The following is a 24192-nucleotide window of genomic DNA, read 5'->3' on the forward strand; positions in this document are numbered from 1 at the left end:
TGCCTCAGGTGGGGGCTGTTGCTTCTCATTACGAGCATGGGCCGTGGTGCAGGGCCCTTGTCTGGTTTTGTCCCCTAGCGGGTCCCCCCGTGCAGGTCCAGCCCTGTCTCTGTGCCGGCCTGCACCTGCCGCAGGTGTCGCTGTGCACGCTTTGGAGGCAGGATGGAGGCCTGCCTGGAGCTGCAGGGAAGCCAGTTTGGCTGAGGCAACGAGACTGAGACCCTGCCTTAACTAGGGGCTGACTGAGCCATGTGGCCGCTCAAACAGGGCAGCACAATTGCAAGCAATTGTGTGCAAGGGACTGTCATTGCACTCAGGGCTGAGATACTTCTTGTGGTGGTTGTTGGGGGACGGGTGACTCCCGCCTGGGGTGTTTTACAGTGGACTCCTAGTAGGGCCACAGCCAGGCAGGAGCAGCCCTGTCAAGCTTGTTGCATGTCCTTTCACAGCATCTGACGAAGTGATTTTTCAGCTTCCAAAAGCTTATTATGCTACATATATGTGCGCGCGTGTGTGTGTATAAATGGTATAAAGAAAGCTGGGAGCAGGGAGTGTATGTATAACTGGTATCCAGGTTGTAGCTGTATTAGTCTAGAGCAGAGCTTTCCAAACTTTTCATGTTGGTGACACACTTTTTAGACATGCATCATTTTGCGACACAGTAATTCAGTTCCGGGGGAGGGGCCAAGGGAAGCAGACGCGAGTAAGGGAGCTCCGCGGTGCCCTTCCACAAAATTTTCTGCATTTCGCGCGACACCCCTACACACTGCCGCCGACACACTAATGTGTCGCGGCACACAGTTTGGAAAGCTCTGGTCTAGAGGAAAAAACAATCAGGGCTCATGGTAGAGGTGATGTCTGTTTTTAGAGCAACAATAATTGGTCTAATAATAAAAGATATCACCTCTACCATGAGCCCTGATTGCTTTTGCATATGTAACTAGAAAGCGTTGCTAATATACTAGGGGCCTAGGGCTGTGTTATGCAGCTGAAGACTGAAGCAAAAGCAAATACCCTGTTTTGGAATGAGTTAAAAACAATTTGCAGGGCTGTGAAATAGGAGCTTCCTTCCCAGGAGCAGCAAACAGAGAGCAGCATGGCAGAACAAAGGCTGGCTTGATTGGTGGAACATCAAGACCATTAAAAAGAAGCGAGGGTCGTTAACACCTGCCGAATGAAGAGTTTGGAAGGAATCGGGTAGATGACAATGAGCCATTAAGTCAGTTGACCCCCTCAACGCTGTCTGAGTAGAAATGCTGCTGCCACTGCCAAGCAGTTGCTTTTAAATTTGGGGTGGAGCAAGAATCAAAGTGGGGTGTAACTGCATCCCCCTCCCCCAGCCCCTTGGATCTGCCCCTGATAGCTACATTGGTTAGTCTATAAGGTGTACATCTACTCTGCCTTCTGCCAGACTCCCCCAGCCAAGCATTGTTGTATCTGCTCTTCAGAAATACTGACAGTGGAGATTCCACCACAGGGGGGGTCATCTTTAGTAAGTTACCTCCTTTGTCATTCATTCCATTTCTGATGCACTGGGAAGGAGATAGTTAGCCATGTTAGGCTCAAGTCAGGTGGAAGGCAGGGCAGGTGGCACTTTGAAGACTAACTGGTTCAGAAAGGGATGAGCTTCTGTAGGTGACAGCCTGCTTTGTCAGATGCTGTGATGTGTGAGGTAAAGAAGACAGTCCCAGATCTGAGGGACTGGGATACTTTACTTCCAGCGAGAAGATTGAAGGGAGCAATGGTTATAGCAGAGTTGTCAAACTCACCTAGGCTGCATCTGGACCATGGGGCTCCTCAGTGGGCTGGATCTGGGGGCTGTGGGCCAGCAGTGGTAGAGGCTGTGCAAGCAGCATTGGGCCGAATAACTGCAGAACAAACAGGGCAGTGGAGGCCATGGCCCTCACTCCTCTGCTGCCAAGGGCCCTGAATTCAGCAGTAGGCTCTGCCCCTCACTAGCCACATCTCCCAAATACCCTGGACCACCCATAGCGCAGGGAGCCAGGTGGAGTGTCCCTGGGGGCCAGATCCATCCTGTGGGCATGTGTTTAACACCCCAGAGTTTAACACCCCAGAGCATTAATCACCTGGAATAACCCATAGATACCTGGACGCATTAATATTAGAAGCATTTTACTCATATATGGAAAAGCTTGATAAAGACACTGTCCCAAACAGGGTGATTTGTTTGCTTTTCCCACAGAGTCCTAGCTAACATTATTCATAGTGCCACAGGATACCACTCCAAGACCATACGTTTTCTCAATGTGGCCTTTGACAATTCTGGTGACTCATTACTTGCTGGAGACCATCAAGGGAATATCTATGTTTTTGACTTGAGTGGAAACAGGTAAGCATTATTTTTTATTATTAATATATGGCTATTATGTGTTATTCTTTGATATATTCTACCTTTACATTTCTTCACGTCTAAATTTATTGGAATCTCCCTTTCTGTCACACAAAGTGCTTGTTTTTAACCTCAGTTGTAAGTGCTTTCTAGAGAGATGATAGCTTGTTCTGAGCCCAGAACAGAGAGCTAGGTTCTCATACAGTCTCTCAGGGGAGTATTGTACAGGCAGTCCTTCGACTTACGACACAATTGGTTCCTGAAAATTGCGTCTCAAGTTGAAATGATGCAGCTCGGAACCGATTTTCTCATAGGAAACAATGTTATAAATGAGGGATTGGTTTCTGAACCAAGGCCCGATACCCTGTTTTCACCAAAATTAACTCAGAATGTTGTACTCAATCAATTGTAGATGAGTAATATAGCTACGTTGATGTATTTATATTGTAAATAGCAATCACTTTGATTTGGAAGGGCTTCTTTGAGGTGACTTTGCTAGACTTTTTGAAGGGTTCTTTGCTGGAGTCTTCTCAGCAGTCTTGACTGCAGGTGTTTCTGGAGTCCCGTCTGCTTTCTTAAAGAAAGTGTCCAAGGAAGTTTGGACAGATGTTCTCCAGGGAGATGGGCGATGCAGCGAACTTGTTCGCTGGCCTGGCATGGCATCAGATCAAGCATTGTAAAGTTGAAACTGAGGTTAGAAAGTTGAAACAGGGTGTTAATTTATAAACTTTGTAAGTGCGAAATGTTGTGAGTCAAGGATTGCCTATATTGTATTAACGCCCTGAGTGGAAGAAAGTAATTTAAAAAACTTGCAATGAAAACCCTCATAACATTTCTGTTGTTAAGTGCTTTCACAGGTAGCAGGTTGTTGCATGAATACTGGTGAATAATAAATAATATAGTCCTTAAAGTATGGTAAACCAGCTTTGGTACTGTCGCGTATAGAATTTTGGGTGTCAATATTTTAGTGTTGGACCAATTGTGCGTCTAAGGGTAAAGTATTAACATCCTGAATTTTATACTTTACTACAGTAGTCTAAATTAAAAAGCTGCTTGTTGGGAATAGCCCAACATTAAATGGGCGGGCTTTCTTTTAGTAGGGATTGAGTAAAGGAGAGAGCGTTTTAGTTTTTAGAAGAAGAAATATGTTCAAGCTGATTATTGTATTTAGTGTATACAAGTTTTTGACACAATGGGGTTATTTTTTAATAGGTTTGATCTAGTTCAGAGAACGATGCAGGCTTGCACTGCTTTGGCATTCAATCTGCGCAGGAAGACAGAGTTCCTTGTGGCCTTGGCGGATTATTCCATTAAATGCTTTGATACAGGTACGGGATAGCTTTAAAAAGCTAACTTGAAAATAAAGGACAGCCATATTTTCTTAACAGGTTCACAGTTTGAAATCAAATATGAAATGTTTTTAGTCATAATCTTGCTTTATATTCAATGCCAGGTATTTTTGCAAGACAAACGTGGACCATGCAGATGCAAACCTCAGGCCTGTCCCGTACAAAGGTAGACTCTCTACCCATGATGAGCTTCACTGATTCCATTGAGGCTCCACAGAAACATAGGTAGCGCACTGTCAGGATTAGGATCGTAATTATCACCTTTTAAAATTCACTGTATTCGTATCTGTTAAGTAAGGTATATAGAGCAAACACAAAATTGGTCATGAATTTGTAGGCATATACAATTGAAACCCTTTTGCACTGACTTTTAAAGCTATAGCAAATCTTTGATTACTCAAATTAATCAAATCAAAGTGTACAATCAAATACCTGCATCTTCATTCCTTTTTAAGTGATTATTGGAAGTCACCCAAATGTTGTTTTGCACTTCAGTATTCTTCCGCCGGCATCCTTGGTGAAAACGGCAACCAATCTGTTACCATTTAATGTCTTTACCATTCTAAAAACAAAACCGCTAATAATCAGGTTGCTACTAAATCTGTTCCCCAAACAGTTTAGATCACAGAATGGCAAAACAGCAGAAGGCATTTTGTTGCCTTTGTTCTGAAGTCAATCCCTTTCTTTTTTTCTCAGTGCTGGCTGTTGGCCCAATGCTGATATTCCTTTTGTCTTCAGCTGCCAAACCATGTTGAGAAATGTTAAAATACAATACTTATTTTACTGTGTAAATAAATTATGTGGTTACCACAACAATTGTTCAGTTGCCAGAGGAAGGAAAGATGGTCGTGCAATTTTGGATAGGAGAAGTGGTGATCTAATATAATGCAAAGCCCATGGTAGGAAAGTTATGTGGGTGCCTGGGTCTAAAGAGACTAATCAAAGTTTTGCTTTTAACAGGTTTCCATAGTTGTGGCGTGCTGTACATTAAACCTTTCTTCCTTCCTCTCTTGCATGTACGAATAGTAGCTTGTCATTCTCTCATGATGCCTGCAAGCCAAAACAAGTGTACATGCAATTTACATTTTTTTTAGGATTAATATTTTTCGCACTGGGCAAGTCTGCCTTAGAGGCATATCCAGCTTGCTGCAATAGACATATTTATGATTCTTAAGACTGATAGCTGAAGGCAGATTAAACAAGTCTGCACAAGATGATTTCATGTGTAAAATTGTGAAATTGATTACTTCCCACATATGAGAAGCTGGATGTGTTTCTGTAATGTCTAGTTATATCGGGAATACTCAACTGTTCCTCATTTGTTGGATTGTAATGAAAAGAAAAGGTACCTTAGCTATGATAAGGAGACCACACACACTATTGTTTGAACAACAAGGTTTTATTGCCCATTGCTTCACTTTGCACAACGTATTTAAAATGCATTTCATTTGTACTGTAGATACAAAGGAGTTAGTAAGTTGGATGAGGGGACATGATTCTTCAATATCCTCCATCTCTGTCCATGGTTCAGGCAGATATGCCATCACTACATCCACTGATACAGCGCAACTCTGGGACCTAGACACCTTTCAAAGAAAGAGGAAGTTAAATGTGCGCCAGTCCGTGGGTATACAGAAGGTCAGTAAAGAGCAGCTGGTAAAAGATAACAAATGTACATGAGAATGCACCCAAGAGGTGTCTCTGCCATGGGCCTAATACATCCTTAGATCAGGGGTAGGCAATCTCTGGCACACGTGCCAGACCATGGCATGCGAAGGCATTTTGCTTGGTATGTGCACCTTGGGGTTGATGGCGGGGAAAGGGCCAGGGCTGTTCTGCCACAGCAAGGATTGGGCTCCTTGCAGCTCCCCCGCTGTCTGCCCCTAACATGCCAAAATCTTACAAATCAGGGTTGCAGGTGTTTTTGGCACTCTGCCCAAAAATGTTGCCACCCCCTGCCTTAGCTCTTTGCCTTCCATGTAAAACGGTAGAGGTTGCAGGGCCAGGGAAAAATTAACTTGGCTCTTGGTGGTCATTGGTAGTCCCCTGATTTAAGCATCATCTCTACTACAACTCATTGATGGGTCTTGAAGTGACTTGCGAGTCAAATCCTTGAACCACAGATCCATCCTCAAAAGCTTCAGGTCTGCATGGGGAGAGAAAGCTGTAGACTGGGATTTCTCTTCTTTTCCTTCTTCCACTCTCTCTTTTCTCCTTTGAAGGTAAGACACTACAGGCAACTCCTGCTTAACACTGTTTTGCTTAGTGCTGTGCCCCTATAACGCTTATTTTAAATTGATACCTGATTTAACTTAGCACTCAGCGACTTTCGCTTTAATGCTCACGGTCACCATCTTGGGTCATTAAAAACAAATGCAGTCGCCATCTTGGGTCATCAAATACTTTCAGTTTCGCGTAACACTCAGTTTTTCAGGAACCAATTAAGAGCTCTAAGTGGGGGTTGCGTGTACCTCAATGTTGGCTGCTAATTGGTTGAGGTTGTAGTGCCATTGGAGTTGATTTGCAGCCAGCTCCTCCAGGCTCTTGATGTCAGCATCTGGTTGTTTTTTTTTAAATATGCCTTCAATCTGTCCTTGCAGTATTTCCTCTGGCATCTGCAAAATCTTAGGCCACAACTAAGCTTGAAATAGAGCATTTGTATTGAGAGTCAAGAGTCAGCCATCCCCACACAATGTCTAGTCCAGCGAAGTTGATGGTTGAGGATCACTGATTCAATGCCGGTAACATTAGCTTCAGCCAGGATGCTTGGTATTTGTGCAGTGCTCTTCCCATTTGATGCAGAGGATTTTTCAGAGGCATACATCTCCAGGCTCTTGATGATGATGAGAGTAGATCATCCACATTTCGCATCCATAGAGGAGGGTGGGGGGTGACAACTGCATTGTAGACCTGGATCTTGGTCTTTCCAGAGATTGCAGTCAATAAAATCATGCCAAACCATTTCCTGGAGGAGGCACTTGAACACCAGATTTTGTGCTGGATTTTCTCATTAATGTTCACTCTCTAAGAGAGATGACTACCAAGGTAAGGGAAGTGCATGACTACCTTCAGTGTCTTTCCTTCAGTGGTAATTTGTAGCGGGAGGGGGTCATTTTTATGTTTTGGAGCAAATGGATAAAGCACTTTAGTCTTCTCAATGTTAAGAGAGATGCCCAAAGTTCAGTAGGCTTCTGCAAAGAAATCCAGCGTGGTCTGGAGGTTTTCCTCAGGATGGCCCCATCATCAGTGAATTAAAGGTCAAGGATGATTGTTTTGAATACTTTGGATTTTGAGCAAAAATGTTCCAGATTTCAGTACTGAATGGATGGAGGAATTTTCAGTATCAGTTCCAAAAGGGAGGCTGTCCTTGATGAGAACCATCATGCCAGTCAAAAAAAGGAGAACAGAACTGAGCCTATGATACATCATTGTTTGACCCCAGTTTGTATGACACATGGATCTATCTTCGATCTGCTACAAAGAACAGTCAGTCATCTGTTCTTAAAGAGGCCTCAGGGCCTTGATGCATTTTTCAGGGCATGCAGATTTGGCCAGTACTATCTAGATTCTACGAGGCTTGGCTATCTATTATTATTCAATGATCTTAGTAAGGTCATTGAAGCCCATAATGGGTTCTGATGTTGTTTCCAACACTTCTCTTATACCTGGTGGGCAACAAGGATCATGTCACTTGCCCTGCAGGATGGTTTGATTGCAACAGGACTTCCTTATCAAGAGGTAGAAGAGAAGATGGTTCAGGAAGATGTGGGCGAGGATTTTCCCTGCTGTGGGAAGGGTGATTCCTGATAGTTTCCGCACACAGACTTATCTCCGTTCTTAAAGATAGTCAGGATGTTGGCTTTCCTTAGGTCCACAGGGATCTCCTCATCGTTCCAAATTTGTATATTAAATTAGTACAATCTCAGTACTAGTTCCTTGCTGCCAACCTTGAGATTTCAGCAGGTATTCCATCCAGTTGTTCTTGATTTCCTTGATGGCATGCCAGACTTCTACGATTAGAGGGTTGGCAAGGGATCCCCTTTCAGGGTGTTGGGGAACAGACTTGATGGTGGCATCCATCAGTCAACTTACAGTTCAAGAGTGCTGCAAAGTGCTCTTTCTAAGGAGTATTGAGCCACCCTGTGATTGCAGGAAAGTAGGACAGTGGGAAGTTAGGTTATATATGGCTTTCATTGCCTAAGAAAAACTATGCTATGCTCTTGATGGTCACATCTTCTTTCACAGCAGCTTCCTGGTCCTGCTCCGCAAAGCTGTAGGATCAAGCCATCCTACCTCCATTCTGGCACCCCTGGGCACAAACTATCAGATCTGCTTCTAGAGAGTGGGGATCAGAACAATACTCAGGGATGGGTCAGGGCTTACCTTGTGACACACCTGGCAAAAATGTTGGCTGCCACTGTATTAGAGTATGGCTGGGAACACTAAGGAGTATCTCTATGTGCTCTACGTGGTGAAGACATGCTGAGACATCCCACCCCAGGTCTGTATGTGCTGGCTCCCAAACCATAAATATGTTCCTATGATTGGTGTGAAACTATCTAAAAAACCCAATCGAAGCATAACTCTTGGTGCCGCATGCAGGATAATTAGTTTTGCTTATCAATAGCACTTCTCAGCAGTAGTTATTGGCCTCCATTATATTAACATCAGTGTGGCATTTATGGCTTCTGGGTTCAGGAGCTAGTACAGGTTTCCCTCGCTTTATGCTGTACATGCATTCATGGAAAACGGCACGTAACTTACATTCTCATAAAGGGAACCTACTTTACAGTGTAACGAATAGAGATATTTTCAAGACCTTGACAGTCCTGACCCCCAGACCCATTTCTGCCGCTTTTACAGAACAATTTGGGTCCTCACCAACAGCAAACAGTACACACAAGCACAGGGCACTAGCATAATGGGGATGGCAATTACAGAACTGTGTGTCGTAGACAATGAACGAGGAGCACAGATTGACACAGGAGACTATATTTGGTATGTGTCACTTCCACAGTGCACTGCACAAAGCAGCTGCTTGTGGGCTTCCACCACGCTGATTGCATTAGAGTGAATTTACCTCGCATATAATTAATTTTTGGTATAAAAAAGGTCATCGCGTAAGAGCAAATTCGCACATACAGAACCCGCATAAAGCAAGGGAAACCTGTATATGCAGAACTAGCTACCGCTGCATGTTTCACATTGTCTGTAGAGCATAAGGCGATGTCATCATAGATTAAATAATCCAGGTGATTTTTTTTTTGTAGTAAGATATAAGCAATCAACATAGTCAAATAAATTGAGAAGAGCAGTTTATAACTTTTTATGATTATTTTCTTTTATCTTCATAGTAGAAACTACTTTTTATATTTTGTCTAATTTACCCCATCCATTTCTTCACTTTTTCTTAATTATGATACATGAAATTAATGATCTACAGTCTAAAGGACTGCGTTAGTAGGGTATTGGTGCACTTGGATGCTTTTTCAAAACTTTGTGTGTTTGAGCTGTTAATAATGCACAAATGCACATGTTGCTGTATTTTAAAATGTCATTTGGGGTGTGTATGTCTGCTTGGCAATATTTAACTATTTCTTTTCCATATCAATTTCTTTCAGGTTTTCTTCCTTCCACTAAGTAACACCATCCTTAGCTGTTTCAAAGATAATTCTGTTTTTGCCTGGGAATTTGATACTCTCCATTGTAAATACCAGCTGCCTACTTCAATAGAAGGCTCTACGTTGCATTATAAAATCTTCGCAGTTACAAGGTAAATTGCTCCTTTAAACACTCAAAAAGGTAGTTCTACATGAATCCTAGAAAGCAGTCCAGATTTTCTCTCTTTTTGCTGTTTCACAAAAGTAGTAAGCTGTATTTTTTCATATCTTTAAAAATACTCTAGGTATTTATTTTAACAAAAGTTGAAAATTTAATGTGAGATTTCCCAATCCAAAATGTTTTCCTTTTTCCGCAAAAAAGAAAAGCAGACCAATATGCACTTGAGAGATGCAAGTCCAACAGAGGCTTTGAGTCAAACAGAATGTGCTCTTTAGTCCAGCCGTAAGATAAAGACCATTCAATAGAAAGAAAAAAAGATGGTCTAAGAAGTATGTGAATCAATCATGTCTGCTTTAGGCCATCTTGATTTGTGTGCCAGGACAGAAAAGATATTGCTGCCAGAATTATTTTGTTATGAAAGTCAGCACTTATTGCAGCAAGGAAGATATTGCTGAGAATGAGTCAGGTAGGGCAGTGATTGTAGTTTATTGTTGTTAATAAAGTATAAAATACCTTTAAGAAGCTGCACAGTTGTATTAAGAAAAAGATATTAGTCCCTAGTGATGAATGAAGGGCCTGCAGTATATATTATGGCCTAGAGGTATAACTAGTTAGATGAGTGTGGCCTGATGAAAATGTGTCCTTTTTCTAATGCAGGGATGGCCGAATGCTTGTAGCTGGAGGAAAATCAAATCATCTTCACTTGTGGTGTTTAGAGTCAAAGCAGCTGTTAAGAATAATCCAGATGCCTACAAAAGTACGAGCTGTTCGCCATCTGGAATTCCTGCCTGATAGTTTTGATGGGGGTTCTAATCAGGTCAGTTGTGGGCGAAGCTTAAGGGTGGAACAGTTTGTTTACTCATGTCACAAAAATCTTGTTTTCTTATCCCGTCCCACATGCAGGCAAGTTACTTCACTAAATACTTGTTCTTTTGCTGCTTCTAATTAGATGAAGTAGATATCAAAGTTTTGTGCTCATGTTCTTTTCCATGAACAAAACTGATTTATAGAACTCTTCTTAATTTCTAGGTTCTTGGAGTTTTAAGTCAAGATAATATTATGAGGTTTATCAACGTACAGACATGCAAACTTCTGTTTGACATTGGAAGTCATGAAGAGGGGATCAGCACAGCAACAATTAGCCCAAATGGAAGATATATTGCATCAGTAATGGAAAATGGTAGTCTCAACATATACAGCATCCAGGTTTTGACCCAGGAAGTTAATAAGGTAGAGTTGTAAGAAAAGCAAACTGCAAGAATGGTATTAGAATACAATGTAAGAGTCAGTCTCACCTACAAACATTTTCATTCTGGGAAGAAAATTTGTCATTTTATCATTCACTTAAACATCTTATTTATGTAATTATAGAACACAGGATAGCTGACATGTTTTTAGACCTCATTAATTTCAGTATGTTGGATAATATTACCTTTTGGTTTCTGTTTTCCAGTTTTTTCTAAATCTTGCAGCAAGGAATACACACCTATTTGTTGGTTTTACTGAGATTGCACAGTCTCCTGTCCATTTCCTTCTTGGAAATGCAGTGCTACAGATGCCATCTTAAACTTGCAGAGATGAATGGGCTGTGATGCTCTCTTTATGTAGTCCTAGCTTATATTTTGGACCTTAGACATCATGAGTATAAAACAGCCACAGATCTAGTTCCTTTGTAAATAACACACATTCTAAAGACCAGCTTTTATTATGTTAGAAAGCAATTTCTGTACAGTTTCATGTTATCTTTAAGTATCATGTACTCAAAGTAAGCAGATTTGTATAGTTAGGAAGAAGAATGATCTAAGGGACTGAACAATTTCCTCCTCAGCCTTGCCTCTGGGTTGTTAAATGAATTGTAAAAATCATACAACTTATTTGACACTTTCTTCTCTCTACAGAGAAGATGGCTGCTTTTTAAAATGGAGTTGTGAGAATTAACAAATGTTTATAAATGCATTTTTCAGATCCCTAGATTATATATGTGCTGTAGAAACTTAAATAATTTTAGAAACATTCAAATACCTGATAATGCCATTTTTATACAAAGCGTGACGTACGCATGGTGTTCAGCCATATTCTGCTGTGCTTGTACATCTGCTTCAGAAGATGTATAAATGTGAGTCAATATGAAAAAGTCAAGACTAAAGCGGAACCTGCTGAGACTGACTCATAACCTCTCTGTCTGCGTAACATTCATTCCTTTCTCTGAGTTTTGGTTTATACTTCTTATATTCATGAATAGAAACAGATAATTAGCCCTCAGTCTAAAGTTAAGTGGAAGGCAGGCCAGGGTTGCACCACATAAACAAACACTTTCAGAAAGGCATGAGTTTTCATAGACTGCAGCTTGCTTCATCAGATGCCCTGAATGGATGTTCATAATCCATTTTGGATGAGTTAAGTCTGCAAAGCAGGGGTAGGCAACGTTTTTTGGCCGGAATGCCAAAACCCCACAATGTCTACTTTGGAAGGTGCCGGAGTGCTAGCATGCCAGAAAAACAAAATGAAGGTGGGGGGTACATGGCAGGATGCCCTGCATATTAGAATATTTAATAATCATAAATATTGCCTTTGTTATTATGTATTCCTTTTTTGTTAAGCATGTTGCAATGAGAGAGAGAGAGAACAAAAGGAAGAGGGAAGGAGAGAGAAAAAAGAGGAGAGAGAGAGAGAAAGGAGAGCAGAGAGAAAACCAGACACATACACACGACATAGAGAACCAGACACACACGCGTACACAGAACCACATGTGCACAAACAGAACCAGAACAGACACATGCATACGCACATCCAGGACCAGACACGTGTGCACACAGAGACGCACAGAACCAGACAGAGGAAGACAAACACACAGAACGAGATGCGCGGGTGCACAGAGCCAGGCTGCTGGGCCACCAGACAGAATCCGACTCAACGATGCCCTGGGTCCGCCAGAGCCCCTGTGCTTCCCCGGGGAGCCAGCCCCGGCGCTGCAGCACTGCTGGCTGAGGCCCTAGCCTGGAGCCTGCCCAACCACCCACCCACCCACCTTGCACCCAACCAAGCCTGCAAAGGTGCTGTGCTCCTGGCAAGGGGCAGCGCCAGCCTCATCCTGGTGTGGGGGCTGGGCTCAGAGCAGGTGGGAGTCAGGCAGGCTCAGCTGCATGCCCTGTTGCAAGTGGCCCAGGCTCCGTGGTTGGCAGCAGCTACCCAGAGCCTGGGCTGGCTGCAGCTGGGAGGCTGCAAACAGCTGCCCCAGGCTCTGGCATCATCTCCATACTGGCGGGTGCACGCGTGCCTCAGAGAGGACAGTGGGGGAGGGGCCTGAGGCAGTGCAACCCTGGCTTCTTCCCCGCTGCCAGCACAGAGCTGATGACTCAGCTCCAGAGCCCAGCACAGCTGTTTGTAGCCATGCTGGGCTCTAGGCAGCTGCAGTGGGCAGGCTGCAAACAGCTACACTGGGTTCCACAGCCCTGGCATCAACTCCATGCTGGCAGTGACTGCATGCTCATCTCGGAGCGGACAGCGGGAGAGTTGTGCTGCCTCATGCCCTATCCCCACTGTCTACTCTGAGGTGCGCTTGCAGTTGCTGCCATCATGACGCTGATGCCGGGGCTGTGGAGCCCGGCGTAGCTGTTTGTAGTCTCCCGGCTGCACCCAGCCCAGGCTCTGGATAGCTGCTGCCAACCTCGGAGCCCGGTCTGCTGGACTGGCAGTGGCATGCTGAGCAAAATGGCCTTGCGTGCCATGCTTGGCATGTGTGCCAGGGGTTGCCAGCCCCTGCTGTAAAGTGACACCCTGCCCTGCCTTCTGACAATTTTTGAATGGTTATTTCTGTTGTAAAGTCTATCTCTGTTTTCCTTATCTGATCACATTAAAGAATATTGCATGGAATATAAAGCCTCTTTTGTGAAAATATTCTTTTGCCCCAGTATCACAAGATGTTAACTGAATTATTCTTATTTGAAACTAGCCTCCACCACCCCTGTTTAGAGTGGTTGAAGATTTGTCCAAAAACAAAGCAGGGACAAGTAAGCTTACAGTGAAAGTATCATCAGGAAGATCAGAGAGGCCTTGGAAATCAAAAGGAAACAAAATTCAAACTAAAGTGCTAAAACCTCAACTGAACATGTCACTTGAAAATAAAGAGGTAAGAAGTTGCAAGTACTATAAATGTTTTTGTACCTGTTCTGCAACATTTGCATTTGCATCAAAACAACTCTCTGTTTATTTTCTGTTCAGTTTTTTCTACATTCAGATGTTTACTAAATCTTAAATATCGGGTTTGTTGCTTCTGTTACCTTTACGTAGAGCTTTACTGATCTGCTGTTCTAATTATTAACATCACTTCTAAATGTTTTTACTGCATCCACTTAATTTGGTGGGGGTTTTTGTGGGGAGGGCGGTATTATAATTTTCTCTTGGGTACCACTGCTTATTTTCTTCATCCAGCTACCTTGCTTCTCTTTAAATTTATCTTCAATTTCATCTCTTGCCTCCTTGGAATTAGATTTATTGCAACAACACATTTTATTGTGTTGATGTTATTTATTGTTTAGTTTCAATTTTATTGGCCATTTAGTTGCATAAAATCCTAGTCATCTAGGGTCTGATCCAGTTCCCACTGAAGTGTAGAAGTGTAGTGTGATTGTCCATTGAATACTGTAGGAGTTGAATCAAGCATTTTTATATGCAAAATGGCTCGGATACAATGACAGATACTGCTGTAATAATTCTCGTAATAGTGGATGTTGCTAACAGTTGCTGTCACTTCCTACCAAGTCTACTGCAAAAGCATAAATTAGCAGAATAAGAAAAAAAAAAAACCCAAGTATAACAGTATTTGCCTTTCTCCTCGTTGACACATCAGCCACGTACAGGTGTTGGTGTTAAATTTCTACCAGATAGAAACCAGGAGTGTGCAAGCATACCTTTAATTTTTACTAGAGAAAACATGCCCCCCTTCAGGAGACATTCCAGGTTGACAACTGGAGGATGTCCCCTGTGAGGAAAACTCTCACAAGAATGAACACCCATACACTTCTGTTAGACTCCTCTGTGATCCAGAGGAGTTAAGCAGCTTCCCCTGTGCCTTCCCAAGACTGGGACTCCCTTAAGTCTATAGAAGGTATGGGGGGCAGTGCCCTGCTGTTCCCGTCTCCCTTTGGAGTTGGGATCATCCCCGTGTGAGGAAGGCAAGGAGAGAAGGGAAGGCAATTGCAGGCTGAAGTGTTTCATCTCCTGGGAAGATTTCTAGCAGGGAACACTTCTCAGCCATTTCCACCATTAGAAATGACCGCCTGTTCAAGCCAGAGATTTATGAAGACAAAAATGCTATTTACAGTTCTTACTGGTTTCCTATTTGTAGAATGAATTGCCGTGTGGATTAAACAAGAAACGTCTACAAACCTTATTGAAAGGATTTGGAGAGTATCCAGCAAAATACAGGTGCGTTTGTGCGCTCTCATGCACACAGAGTAAAATGTGTTGTGTTAGCTTAACAAAGGAGGCTTTTTTTGCTAAACCTACATCATTATTGCAGGATGTTTGTTTGGCGTTCCTTACTACAACTTCCTGAAAACCACTTGGCATTCAGCAGCCTGATAGACAAAGGTATCCACTCTGCCTTTGTGGATCTTCAGAAAGAATATCCCATCAAAAGTAGGAAACTGTTGCGAGTCTTACAAAGGTAAATATAAGTTTCCATTAACATGTACGCATGTTTATGCATCTACCTGGGACCAGCTTGGGGAAATGTTGGTTGATTTTTGCAACATCTAAGTCTTATGTTAAACAATGTCATTTTCTTACATTATAGTTGTTAACACACAATCTGATTGAATCCAGGAGCATTATGTTTAATCACCTACTTACGAGTATATTTGAAAGCATTTTAATTCTTTTTTATGTTGTAGTTGTTTGGTAAAGAAGTGCAGTGACTTTTAGATGCTTTCAGGTATTTCCTCTTCCATCTACAAGGGAACTAATTGTCCCCTAATCTGACTCATTCTTATGTCTAGATGTGAATAGCATGGTCCTATGTTGTGTTAGGTCTTGTGGGGGGCGGGTTTGGTGTCAGTATTTCCGAATCGAATTTCTGAATCGAATCAGAAGACCCTTTAATCTCTCCAAATCAAATCGGAACCCTCCGAATCGAGTCAGAGAGATTTGGAAAGATTCGGCGATTCAGACATAGGCACAGCTTTTACATGTTTTTTCTACATACTTCAGGGTAGTAGGCAGCTCGTGAAGGTTGCTGTGGTGGGATGGATGAAGCGTCCCACAGGAGTGCGGGAGCGGGGGGGGGGGGGGAGTACCCAGTGCACTTGGCAGCGGACCCAGAAGTGGACCGGAAGCACTTGTGGTCCGCTTCCGGGTCTGCCAGGGAGTGCGCGGGGGGCCCCTCCACCCCTGGCTTAGCGACTGGTGCCTCCTGGGTCAGGGTGGGGTACCTGGGGTCCTTCCTCAGCCGATCATCAAGCCAGGGGGGACCCCTGCACGCTCAGCAGTGCACCCGGAAAGTGGACCAGAAATACTTCCGGCCCACTTCTGGGTTTGCTGTCAAGCATGCGACAGTCCCCCCTGTGGGACGCTCCATCCACCCCAGCATTGCAGCATTCATAAGCCATGCCTGGTACCTCAAGGTATGTAGGAAAAACATCTATAGTTGTGTCTGTGGCCCGAATCGCTGATTCTCTGAATCGGCATCAAATCTTTAGATTTGGATTTGGCCAAATCAAATCGGGACAGTGATCCAAATCAACTAATCAAATCACTATTCCTGATTTAGGCTGAATCCAAATCGAATATGGCCTGTTTCGCACACCCCTAAGAAATATAGAAGCCTCTGTTCATATATTCATGTGTTATTTTGTTCATACGTTTGAGTTATTTGTTCATATGTTATTTTTGAATACAGAATAGCATTAGGGTCCTTATTACACTTACATTAGAAATAAAATGTAAAATTAAGGATTTTTTTCTAATCCCAATTTAGTCTATCTGTTGTGGGGGTTGTAACAGGTAATATTCTGCCTACTAAAATTTCTAGATGCAGTAGAGTTGTTCCAGGACAATGACAGAAACCTACAATTCCCCACCAATGCAAGTCTACTCCTGGACCCAATGTTATTTAAGAAAAATAAGTTTCAATCTTTTATAATTACAGCTTGTATATTGTGGCAAGCTACACATTTTTGGGGGACAAATATTTCTTCTATTTTATTCACAGGACCTTATCGGCTTTAGGTCACTGGTCTGCGATTTTTGGTGAGACACCATATGTTCCTCTGCTATCATTCCCATTTGTAAAATTATTCCAAAACAACCAGCTCATCTGCTTTGAAGTTGTTGCTACTGTAATAGGTAAGCAAAAATTTACTTCCAAAATCCCTTTAAAAACACATTCAGTTTATTTAGTCTTGTCCCTGCATCCAACCCCAAATTTGCTATGCTTGAGAGAAGATAAATTATAAATGATATCCTTATGGGAGGGCATTAGTGGCTTTTGTTATTTTTAAAATATAAAAAAGACACCGTTCAGGAAAAAAAGCCTGTTAGGAGTCAGTGTAAGGTCCAGTTATCTTTGCTAGTTATGATTCAAAAATATTGAACTGCTGCATTTTAATCAGTTTATCACATCTGTATTTTTATAGTCTAATCTCTAATTGTTAAAAGTATATTTATGCAGTATAATAATGGTGTCATGTTAAATCCTTTAAATCCATGCTTGACACATGGGGAGACAAGTCAAAAGAAAAGCTTTTATCTTAGTTTAAAAGTGTGATTGTACTAAGCTGTTGTAGTCCAGCAGTAACTTATGCCACCAACAACCTTCATTACCTTCCAAAGAAATACAGCAAATGTAAGTGATCTGTACTGAAATTATCTGCTATATCAAAACACGTGCTACTGTATACAAGTACTTATTATGCAACTCTACACTGAGTGGCTGCAAAATAAGCATCAACCTTTGAAATTAGGCCCCGGTGGGTAAAACCCTCTGCTTCTCTTTGGTATTACTAAATTGATATTACTATGCTTGTTCGTTTGTTTTTTTCCTTTCTTAGTTAACTGGTGTCAACACTGGTTTGAGTATTTTCCTAATCCGCCAGTCAACGTTCTTAGTATGGTGGAAAATATCTTGGCACATCATGATAAGGAATTGCTGCAGCATTTAATAAACTTCAGTGTGACATCACAGGTAAAACTCCTATCTAGCTTCACACTGTTAGTAAACAGTGTGTAATTTTCATTTTGATATAAGCTTTTATTACGACTTAATTTAACAGTGAATATAAAGAACATAGAGTCATTTACCTGTAGTTTTATATTGTTCAATTTCATCACGTATTGTCTTTCAGATTCTCTTTCATGTAAGTATACATTTTCAGAAATCTATCATGGGCAATTATGAACACATTTAAATACGGTTTTCTCTTAGTTTTGAAAATCAGCATAGCTTTGACTGAATTCAGTAGATAGGTGAATTAAGCCCATACAAAATGAAATGAAAATAGATCATTTATTCATATATATTTTAGTTATCTAATCAGAATAGTTATATGTTAAAATATCTTAAAGAAATTTTGATATCTGTCTTTGAGCAAAATGCTGAAAGAAAAAAAGAAAGAGAATGAGAGAAGTGTCTATATACTAAATTCAGTTCCTAACTTGTACATAGTGGGTGCATCTACATGAGTAATTAATGAGACATGATAAACTCCGTAGCACTTTGATCCTGAGTGAACTGCTCCTAGGCTCAACATCTACATGCACACCCAGGACAGCAGTAATTTGAACTGGGGTGGAACAGGCCCCTGGCTGCCTAGGCTGAGGGGGCAATATTTACACACCCGGTCACCATCTACATGTGCATTTTAGCGCCTTTAATTACTACACTGTAAGAGAGTACTTATTCTACAGCAGAGTTGATTAGTTTACTGTACCCTGAACCAGTGCACTTGTAGACTGTGATGAATTACTGCAGAGCTAATTAGTCAGTAGTAAAGCGCATGTGTAGATGCACCCAATGGTTACCTTATCTATCTTTTGGTATGGTTCCAGATGGTGTTTATAAATTGATTCTCGGCATATGACAAGAAAGATCCTCCTGTATATTCAGATTTATCTCCATTTGTAATCATATATTATTTCTGTAACAGAAACTAGGAAACTGTACTAATGGATGATTTTATTATTTTTTCCAATTTAGTTATATGCCTGGCCTCTTCTAGAAACTTTGTTCTCTGAGGTTCTAACAAGAGAAGAATGGCTGAAAGTGTTTGATAATATCTTCTCCAATGATCCTTCATACCTTCTAATGATGGTTGCTGCCTATATTATATGTTCCAGAGCTCCTTTGCTTCACTGCAGTCAAAAAGAGGACTTTGAGGTAAGCATCTTAATGTCACACATAATTGTAATGTATAATATATTTAGAGGTTAAAAAAGAAACTTGCTGTTGAATGTTAGTTTATATACTATGCCTATTTCGAGCAGTATCCTTTACTAGTTGACAGATTCACTGTTGAATGAAAATAATAACCAATTTATTGTACTTGTGTGTGTTAAAAGGCTTAAGAGCTTGCCCTGATTATTTGTTTTTCTGTATGTTGTTTGCTTTAAACAATAAAGCAAGAAAATTTAACTCTTTGAGTGTGGGACAGTGATTTACCATGATACCATTCTTCTTGCTATCTGGATGTAGCACAATAGAAAGTGGTTTTGGCACACTCATGTTTCATTACTTTGCCTTCTGAAATGCAGACCCTGTGAGGCCATCTTGGTTTACTTCCTCCAAATGTAAATGAAAATATTTTCTCATACATAAAACAGGAGTGTCAAACTCTCAGTTGTCCCAAGGATTGAGAAGGAAGCTTTGTAGACATGGCCTTAATGTGTACTAAAAATGTCCGTACAGGGAGTTAGTGAGGAGTTGCTGCTTTGCAGGAAATTCACACCCTGACTTACTGCATAACTAATTTCCCACTATAGAGGTCTAATGTTTTGTGGTAAAGGGAACAAAGGAAAAGAAGTTCTTGGAAAAGTTGCAGTGCTTTTGATAAAGCCTTCTAAGATGGTATTTTTTTCAGAGTAATGATCAGTGTGGAGATTTCTTGTTGTGTTATAAATCAAGTTTTAGAATAGGGAAATAATTAATACATGTATCAAAATAAAATACCTAACTACATTTAAGTATTTAAAATGAAATCATCTTTCTTACAGTATTTCTTCCATCATCGAAACAACCTGGATATTAATGTTGTGATTAAAGAAGCCTATCATCTTATGGAAGCTACCCCAGCAGATATTCATCCACAGCGTATGCTTGATGACTTCATACCACTCACAAAGGGGCAGTACCCCGTATTTAATAAATATCCCAAGTTTATTGTGGATTATCAGACTCAGGAGCGGGAAAGGATCAGACACGATGAAATTGAATACTTACGAGAAAGGTATGCATGGGAAAACAGAATATATCGAATTTATTGAAAATCTGAGTAGTGATACACTGTAGATAAAGGAAATATATATTCCTGCAAAGAGACAGTGTTAGGAAAAAATGGATTAATGCTTTACTTTTGATTAGCCCTCTCTGGCTTGTTGGATTTCTCAATGAAATGAAGAGTCTGCATGAATTGCTGAAATAGTGATGCATTTGAAAACATCTAATTTGTTAGTTCCCTAATAATATTTGGTCCACAGTTTGCAATTTAGATGACTTAGGCCCCCTCTACATGTTACAGGTATTTTACAATTAACTGGTTATTTGCACAGTTAACCAGTTAATTGTGCACAGGCAAAGTAGCTATCACAGTAAAAGCTCCCATCAGCTGACAGGGCTCCCACCCACAGAGGTGCCTTAGGCCCAGCAAAAAAAACCCTGAGTCCTAAGAATTGTGGCAGCCGCAGTCCCAGGGGTCCAGGGGGTTGCGACACCCCCAGGGTGAGGAGACTGCCCCTTCAGCCCTGGGGATTTCGCACATCCCCAGTGCAGAGAGATTCTTGCGGTAGTGATCCTCCTGCCCCAGAGATGCGTGGGGGGTGTCTGCAACTGAGACCCCCTCAACCAGGGTGCATGGGACTCCTACCCACAGGAGCCTGCTTCTTGCTGGTGCAGGGGAAGCCCAATCCCAGGCTCCCCCTGCACTGGCAATAAGGCATTATGGGATCTAACGTGCAATCCCACAATTGTTCCTCCTGCCGTGCATTTGTGGCATGGCAGGAGGTGCGATTGTATGAATTGCATGTTAGATCCCATCATGCCTTTAGCTGCACATGTAGAGGAAGGGCCCCGCTACACATTCAAATTAAACCTGAATAGAAACCAGCTGTAGAGTTGTTATACATTTTCAAGCACTAGCTTTATAGCTAGTTGGCTCTTGTTATAGCTGGATAGTCATTTTTATCATGTGATAATTACTTTGCACATGTGGCTGGTCTAAATGTATTTTGCAGTTTAACCAGTTAATTATATAATAATTACTCTGCATGTTTGGCCAGTCTAAATTTACTGTGTGATTTATCAGTTAATTGATTAATATATGTAATGTGTAGCAGGGGCTATAAAGGTTGGTATTTTTAAGCAGTCCATCTTAAGAAGGCAAAACTGGCCTGAATTTCAGAGGTGCTAGGAATTCTCATCTCTCCATCCAGTTTATAATTTAAACTAATATGAAGCTGATCTCACAGTAGGCATGTTCAAGGTGTTGTTGGGGTAACAAAATGTCTCCAGCAATCTGAGACAGGCAGTTATCTAATGTGGCACTAGAAGGAGACTATGACTTTTACAAACCAGGCAGTTGAAAACATAAGTCAGCCAGGACTGTTCTAATAATGCAGGGATGGCCAACTTCTGGCATCCATGCCACAAGTGGTACAGACAGCCTCTTTGTGTAGCATGCAGCAGATCAGGAAAGGAGCATAAAACAGAGTGTTAGACAGGGCAGGAAGTAGAAAGCAGAAGAGCAAATCAGGTAGGGAAGGGGATTGGAGTGGCACTTAAGGAGGATGTGGGGTGAACTGTGGCAGGCCTGCCAAAAAGGTTGGCCACCCACTGTCATAATGCGTACATTACACTTCTTTTAAAAATGTAGTACAAGGGTATGAAAGACACCGAATGAATTTGATATATCTATTGTAGTCAGTTGATTTCAGATTAAATGGTGCCATCTATTCCAGGACTAGGCAGCTGGTGCACAGACAGCATTTAAATTAATGCTTTCCTATGACTAGGTCTAATAAAAGATATCAAATTCACCCAAGGAACCTTGTCTTCCTATGACTAGCAGTTTTAACTTGTTGAATAATCTCTTGAAATCTGTTTTGCTTACACTAATGACAGGAAATTCTTCCCTTCAGACAATTAGTTCATGAGTTAGAAGCTAAAGCAGTGCAGCGACAAGTGGAAGATGAAGCCTGGTATCGGAAGCAAGGTCTGCTTCGTGAAGCTGAAGAACAAAGGAGAAAAATTCTACTGGAAGAAGAGGAAAAGCTGTCAGATCAAAAACAAAGGTATTAGTGAAATTGGGATTGTGAACCCTGGCTACAGCTCCCTGCTGTTGTCGTAATTAAAAGTAGGAGAAAGATGCCACGGTTTTGTTTGAATTGTAAATATAGGGAAGCAGTATGTTCTAGTGAGTAGGGCTTTGGACTGGAAGTGCTGTTCCTGGTCTTGCATTGTTCTTATATATGACCTAGGTAAATTACTTCATAATTCCATCTCCACTCCTGCCCTTTGTGCTATCTCTAGCTTACAAGCTCTTTGGAGCAGACACCGTCTGTACAGTGGTTAAAATAATGAGGCCTCAAATTCAGCTGGGGTGTCTAGGTGCTAAATAACTTGTAGTAGTAGTAGTGATAATGAGGAATGCATAGTCTCGTGTTTCTGCTGAAATTAAGTCCCTGCTTTAATGAACTGTCAAGTACTGACTTCAGAGTTCTGTGTTGTGCTTGAACTAATGCTGTACTAGTATTTAAAAAGCAGAAAAAGTTTATAAACTTAGACTTGTAACCTTTCAAAAGAAATTCAGAATCTTTGCAAGTCTTTAGCTAAACTGTGAAAGGGGTAATTTTTAGACTTTTCAAACAGATGTTAAATAGCTATGTGTTTTTAAAAGAACTCTAAACTTATATATTTAAATTTAAAAAAGTAGTCAGTGGCTTTCCCTTCAGACGAGTTCATACAAATCTGCAGTTGTTTCCAGAAGCAGCTTAATATTTTTATGGAATCCTAGTAAACTAAAGCTAGTTTTTACTAACAGCAACAGTAATATAACCGATAGGAGCTCAGATGACTTATCTTGCTCTGAAGAACCATTACCTTTTTAGCTTTTAAATTTGGTGTCCAAAAGTGCAGATTTTATTTCCAAAACAAAACCTGTTTTGATTCAAGCATCATTGGTTAAAGAGAATAAATTGCAGCAGATAAGGAAATAACTATGATTCAAGAACACCTCACTTTTCAGTACCAGCCTTTTATCAGTGTAGGTTTACTTGTTTCTCTTTAATTTGGTTTCAAGATTAGCTGCTGTGAAAAGAGAATTGAAAGTAAAAGAGCTGCAGCTTCTGGATGCTGCGAGAAGGCGTTTTCTGAAATATCAGCAAGATCAGCGGCAAATGGAGCTAAAACGTCTCGACGATGAAATTGCTAGAAAGGTTTGGTATCATCTCAGCAATATTTCCTTGCATGTACTGAGAGACATAGATAAGGAAAAACGCATAGCTAATGCTAGAGTTTCTTTTGCTGACTAGCACGTTGTGAAACCAGGGCTGCATAGTGAGAGTTGTTTTCTTGGCTGGTGAATTCATATTTATGTAGTTCTGTTGGCGCTTGCTGCAGTCCATCCAGTTTTTTTAAACTGACATATTGATGAGAAAAGCCAGGTTTGTTTAAAAGTCAGCAATGCCAAAAAAATAAAATGAGCTTCCTCAAGGTTGTAAAACAGTGGTGCTCAACCTCTGATCCAGGGGTCAGATCCAGCCTGCAGAGCCATGTCATCTGTCCTGCACGTCTCCCCTTACAGATCCAGAAATTTGCCAGCAGGGGATCAGTGGCACTGCTAATTGCATGCCTAATTTCTGAAGCCGAGCAGAGCCCTGCGAGCCAGATAACGTGGCACTGCCAAGAAACTCAGGGTCCACTCCGTGATTGTGCCCAGGCCCGCAAGACCAGGTTGGATAACATGGTCTTACCTCAGTACTTGGGGTCACTCTGTGGCCAGACCCAGGTCCATGGGTCACAACTGCAGACTGTTCCTATGTGTCAGCTACTTTAAGGATCCAGGCTGCAGGCTGACCCTGGGCCACTCATCCTGCTCACAAAGCCAAAAGGTTAGGCACAGCTGTTCTAAAACTATCTTTTGTACAGCAAAAGGAAAGGAGATTGCAACATGGGGAAAACAACTCTACCTTTCTGTGGCTTCCATTAGTTCATTCCTCTCCACTAGGCATCCGTGAGAGAGCGGGAAACAGCTGCTACAATTCAAGATGTAGAAGTGCGGCGGATGGAGCTTGAATCCCAGAGACGGCTTTTTGAACAGGTATGTAGCCAGATGGTTGTTTGAAATGGTTCTTCTTGTGGTGTTCCCAAAATTTAATTTGGTTGCTTTTGTATTAATGTTGACCAGAGTAGGGTTTTTTTTTTCCTGCACAGTCTCTTGTAAATTTAAACCTCTGCTTTAATTAAGCACTGTGGAAAAAATTCCTCTCTCTCTCTCTCTCTCTTTC

General features: G+C 41.5%; 1 protein-coding gene across 1 annotated transcript in view; it reads left to right on the forward strand.

Moving 5' to 3' along the window:
* The window catches only part of TBC1D31 (TBC1 domain family member 31), a 34447-nt gene that overhangs the window by 1114 nt on the left and 9141 nt on the right, over positions 1 to 24192 (forward strand). Inside the window, exons 2-17 of the mRNA XM_006028465.3 lie at positions 2204 to 2350; positions 3563 to 3678; positions 5159 to 5337; positions 9321 to 9472; positions 10138 to 10297; positions 10510 to 10710; positions 13433 to 13609; positions 14828 to 14907; positions 15002 to 15148; positions 16691 to 16824; positions 17529 to 17662; positions 18674 to 18853; positions 19687 to 19919; positions 21826 to 21978; positions 22986 to 23121; positions 23913 to 24005. Coding sequence (XP_006028527.1) covers positions 2204 to 2350; positions 3563 to 3678; positions 5159 to 5337; positions 9321 to 9472; positions 10138 to 10297; positions 10510 to 10710; positions 13433 to 13609; positions 14828 to 14907; positions 15002 to 15148; positions 16691 to 16824; positions 17529 to 17662; positions 18674 to 18853; positions 19687 to 19919; positions 21826 to 21978; positions 22986 to 23121; positions 23913 to 24005 — 2422 coding nt within the window. The remainder of the gene's footprint in view (positions 1 to 2203; positions 2351 to 3562; positions 3679 to 5158; positions 5338 to 9320; positions 9473 to 10137; positions 10298 to 10509; positions 10711 to 13432; positions 13610 to 14827; positions 14908 to 15001; positions 15149 to 16690; positions 16825 to 17528; positions 17663 to 18673; positions 18854 to 19686; positions 19920 to 21825; positions 21979 to 22985; positions 23122 to 23912; positions 24006 to 24192) is intronic.

Source organism: Alligator sinensis, unplaced genomic scaffold (genome assembly GCF_000455745.1).
Source record: "Alligator sinensis unplaced genomic scaffold, ASM45574v1 scaffold681_1, whole genome shotgun sequence".
Lineage (NCBI taxonomy): Eukaryota > Metazoa > Chordata > Crocodylia > Alligatoridae > Alligator > Alligator sinensis.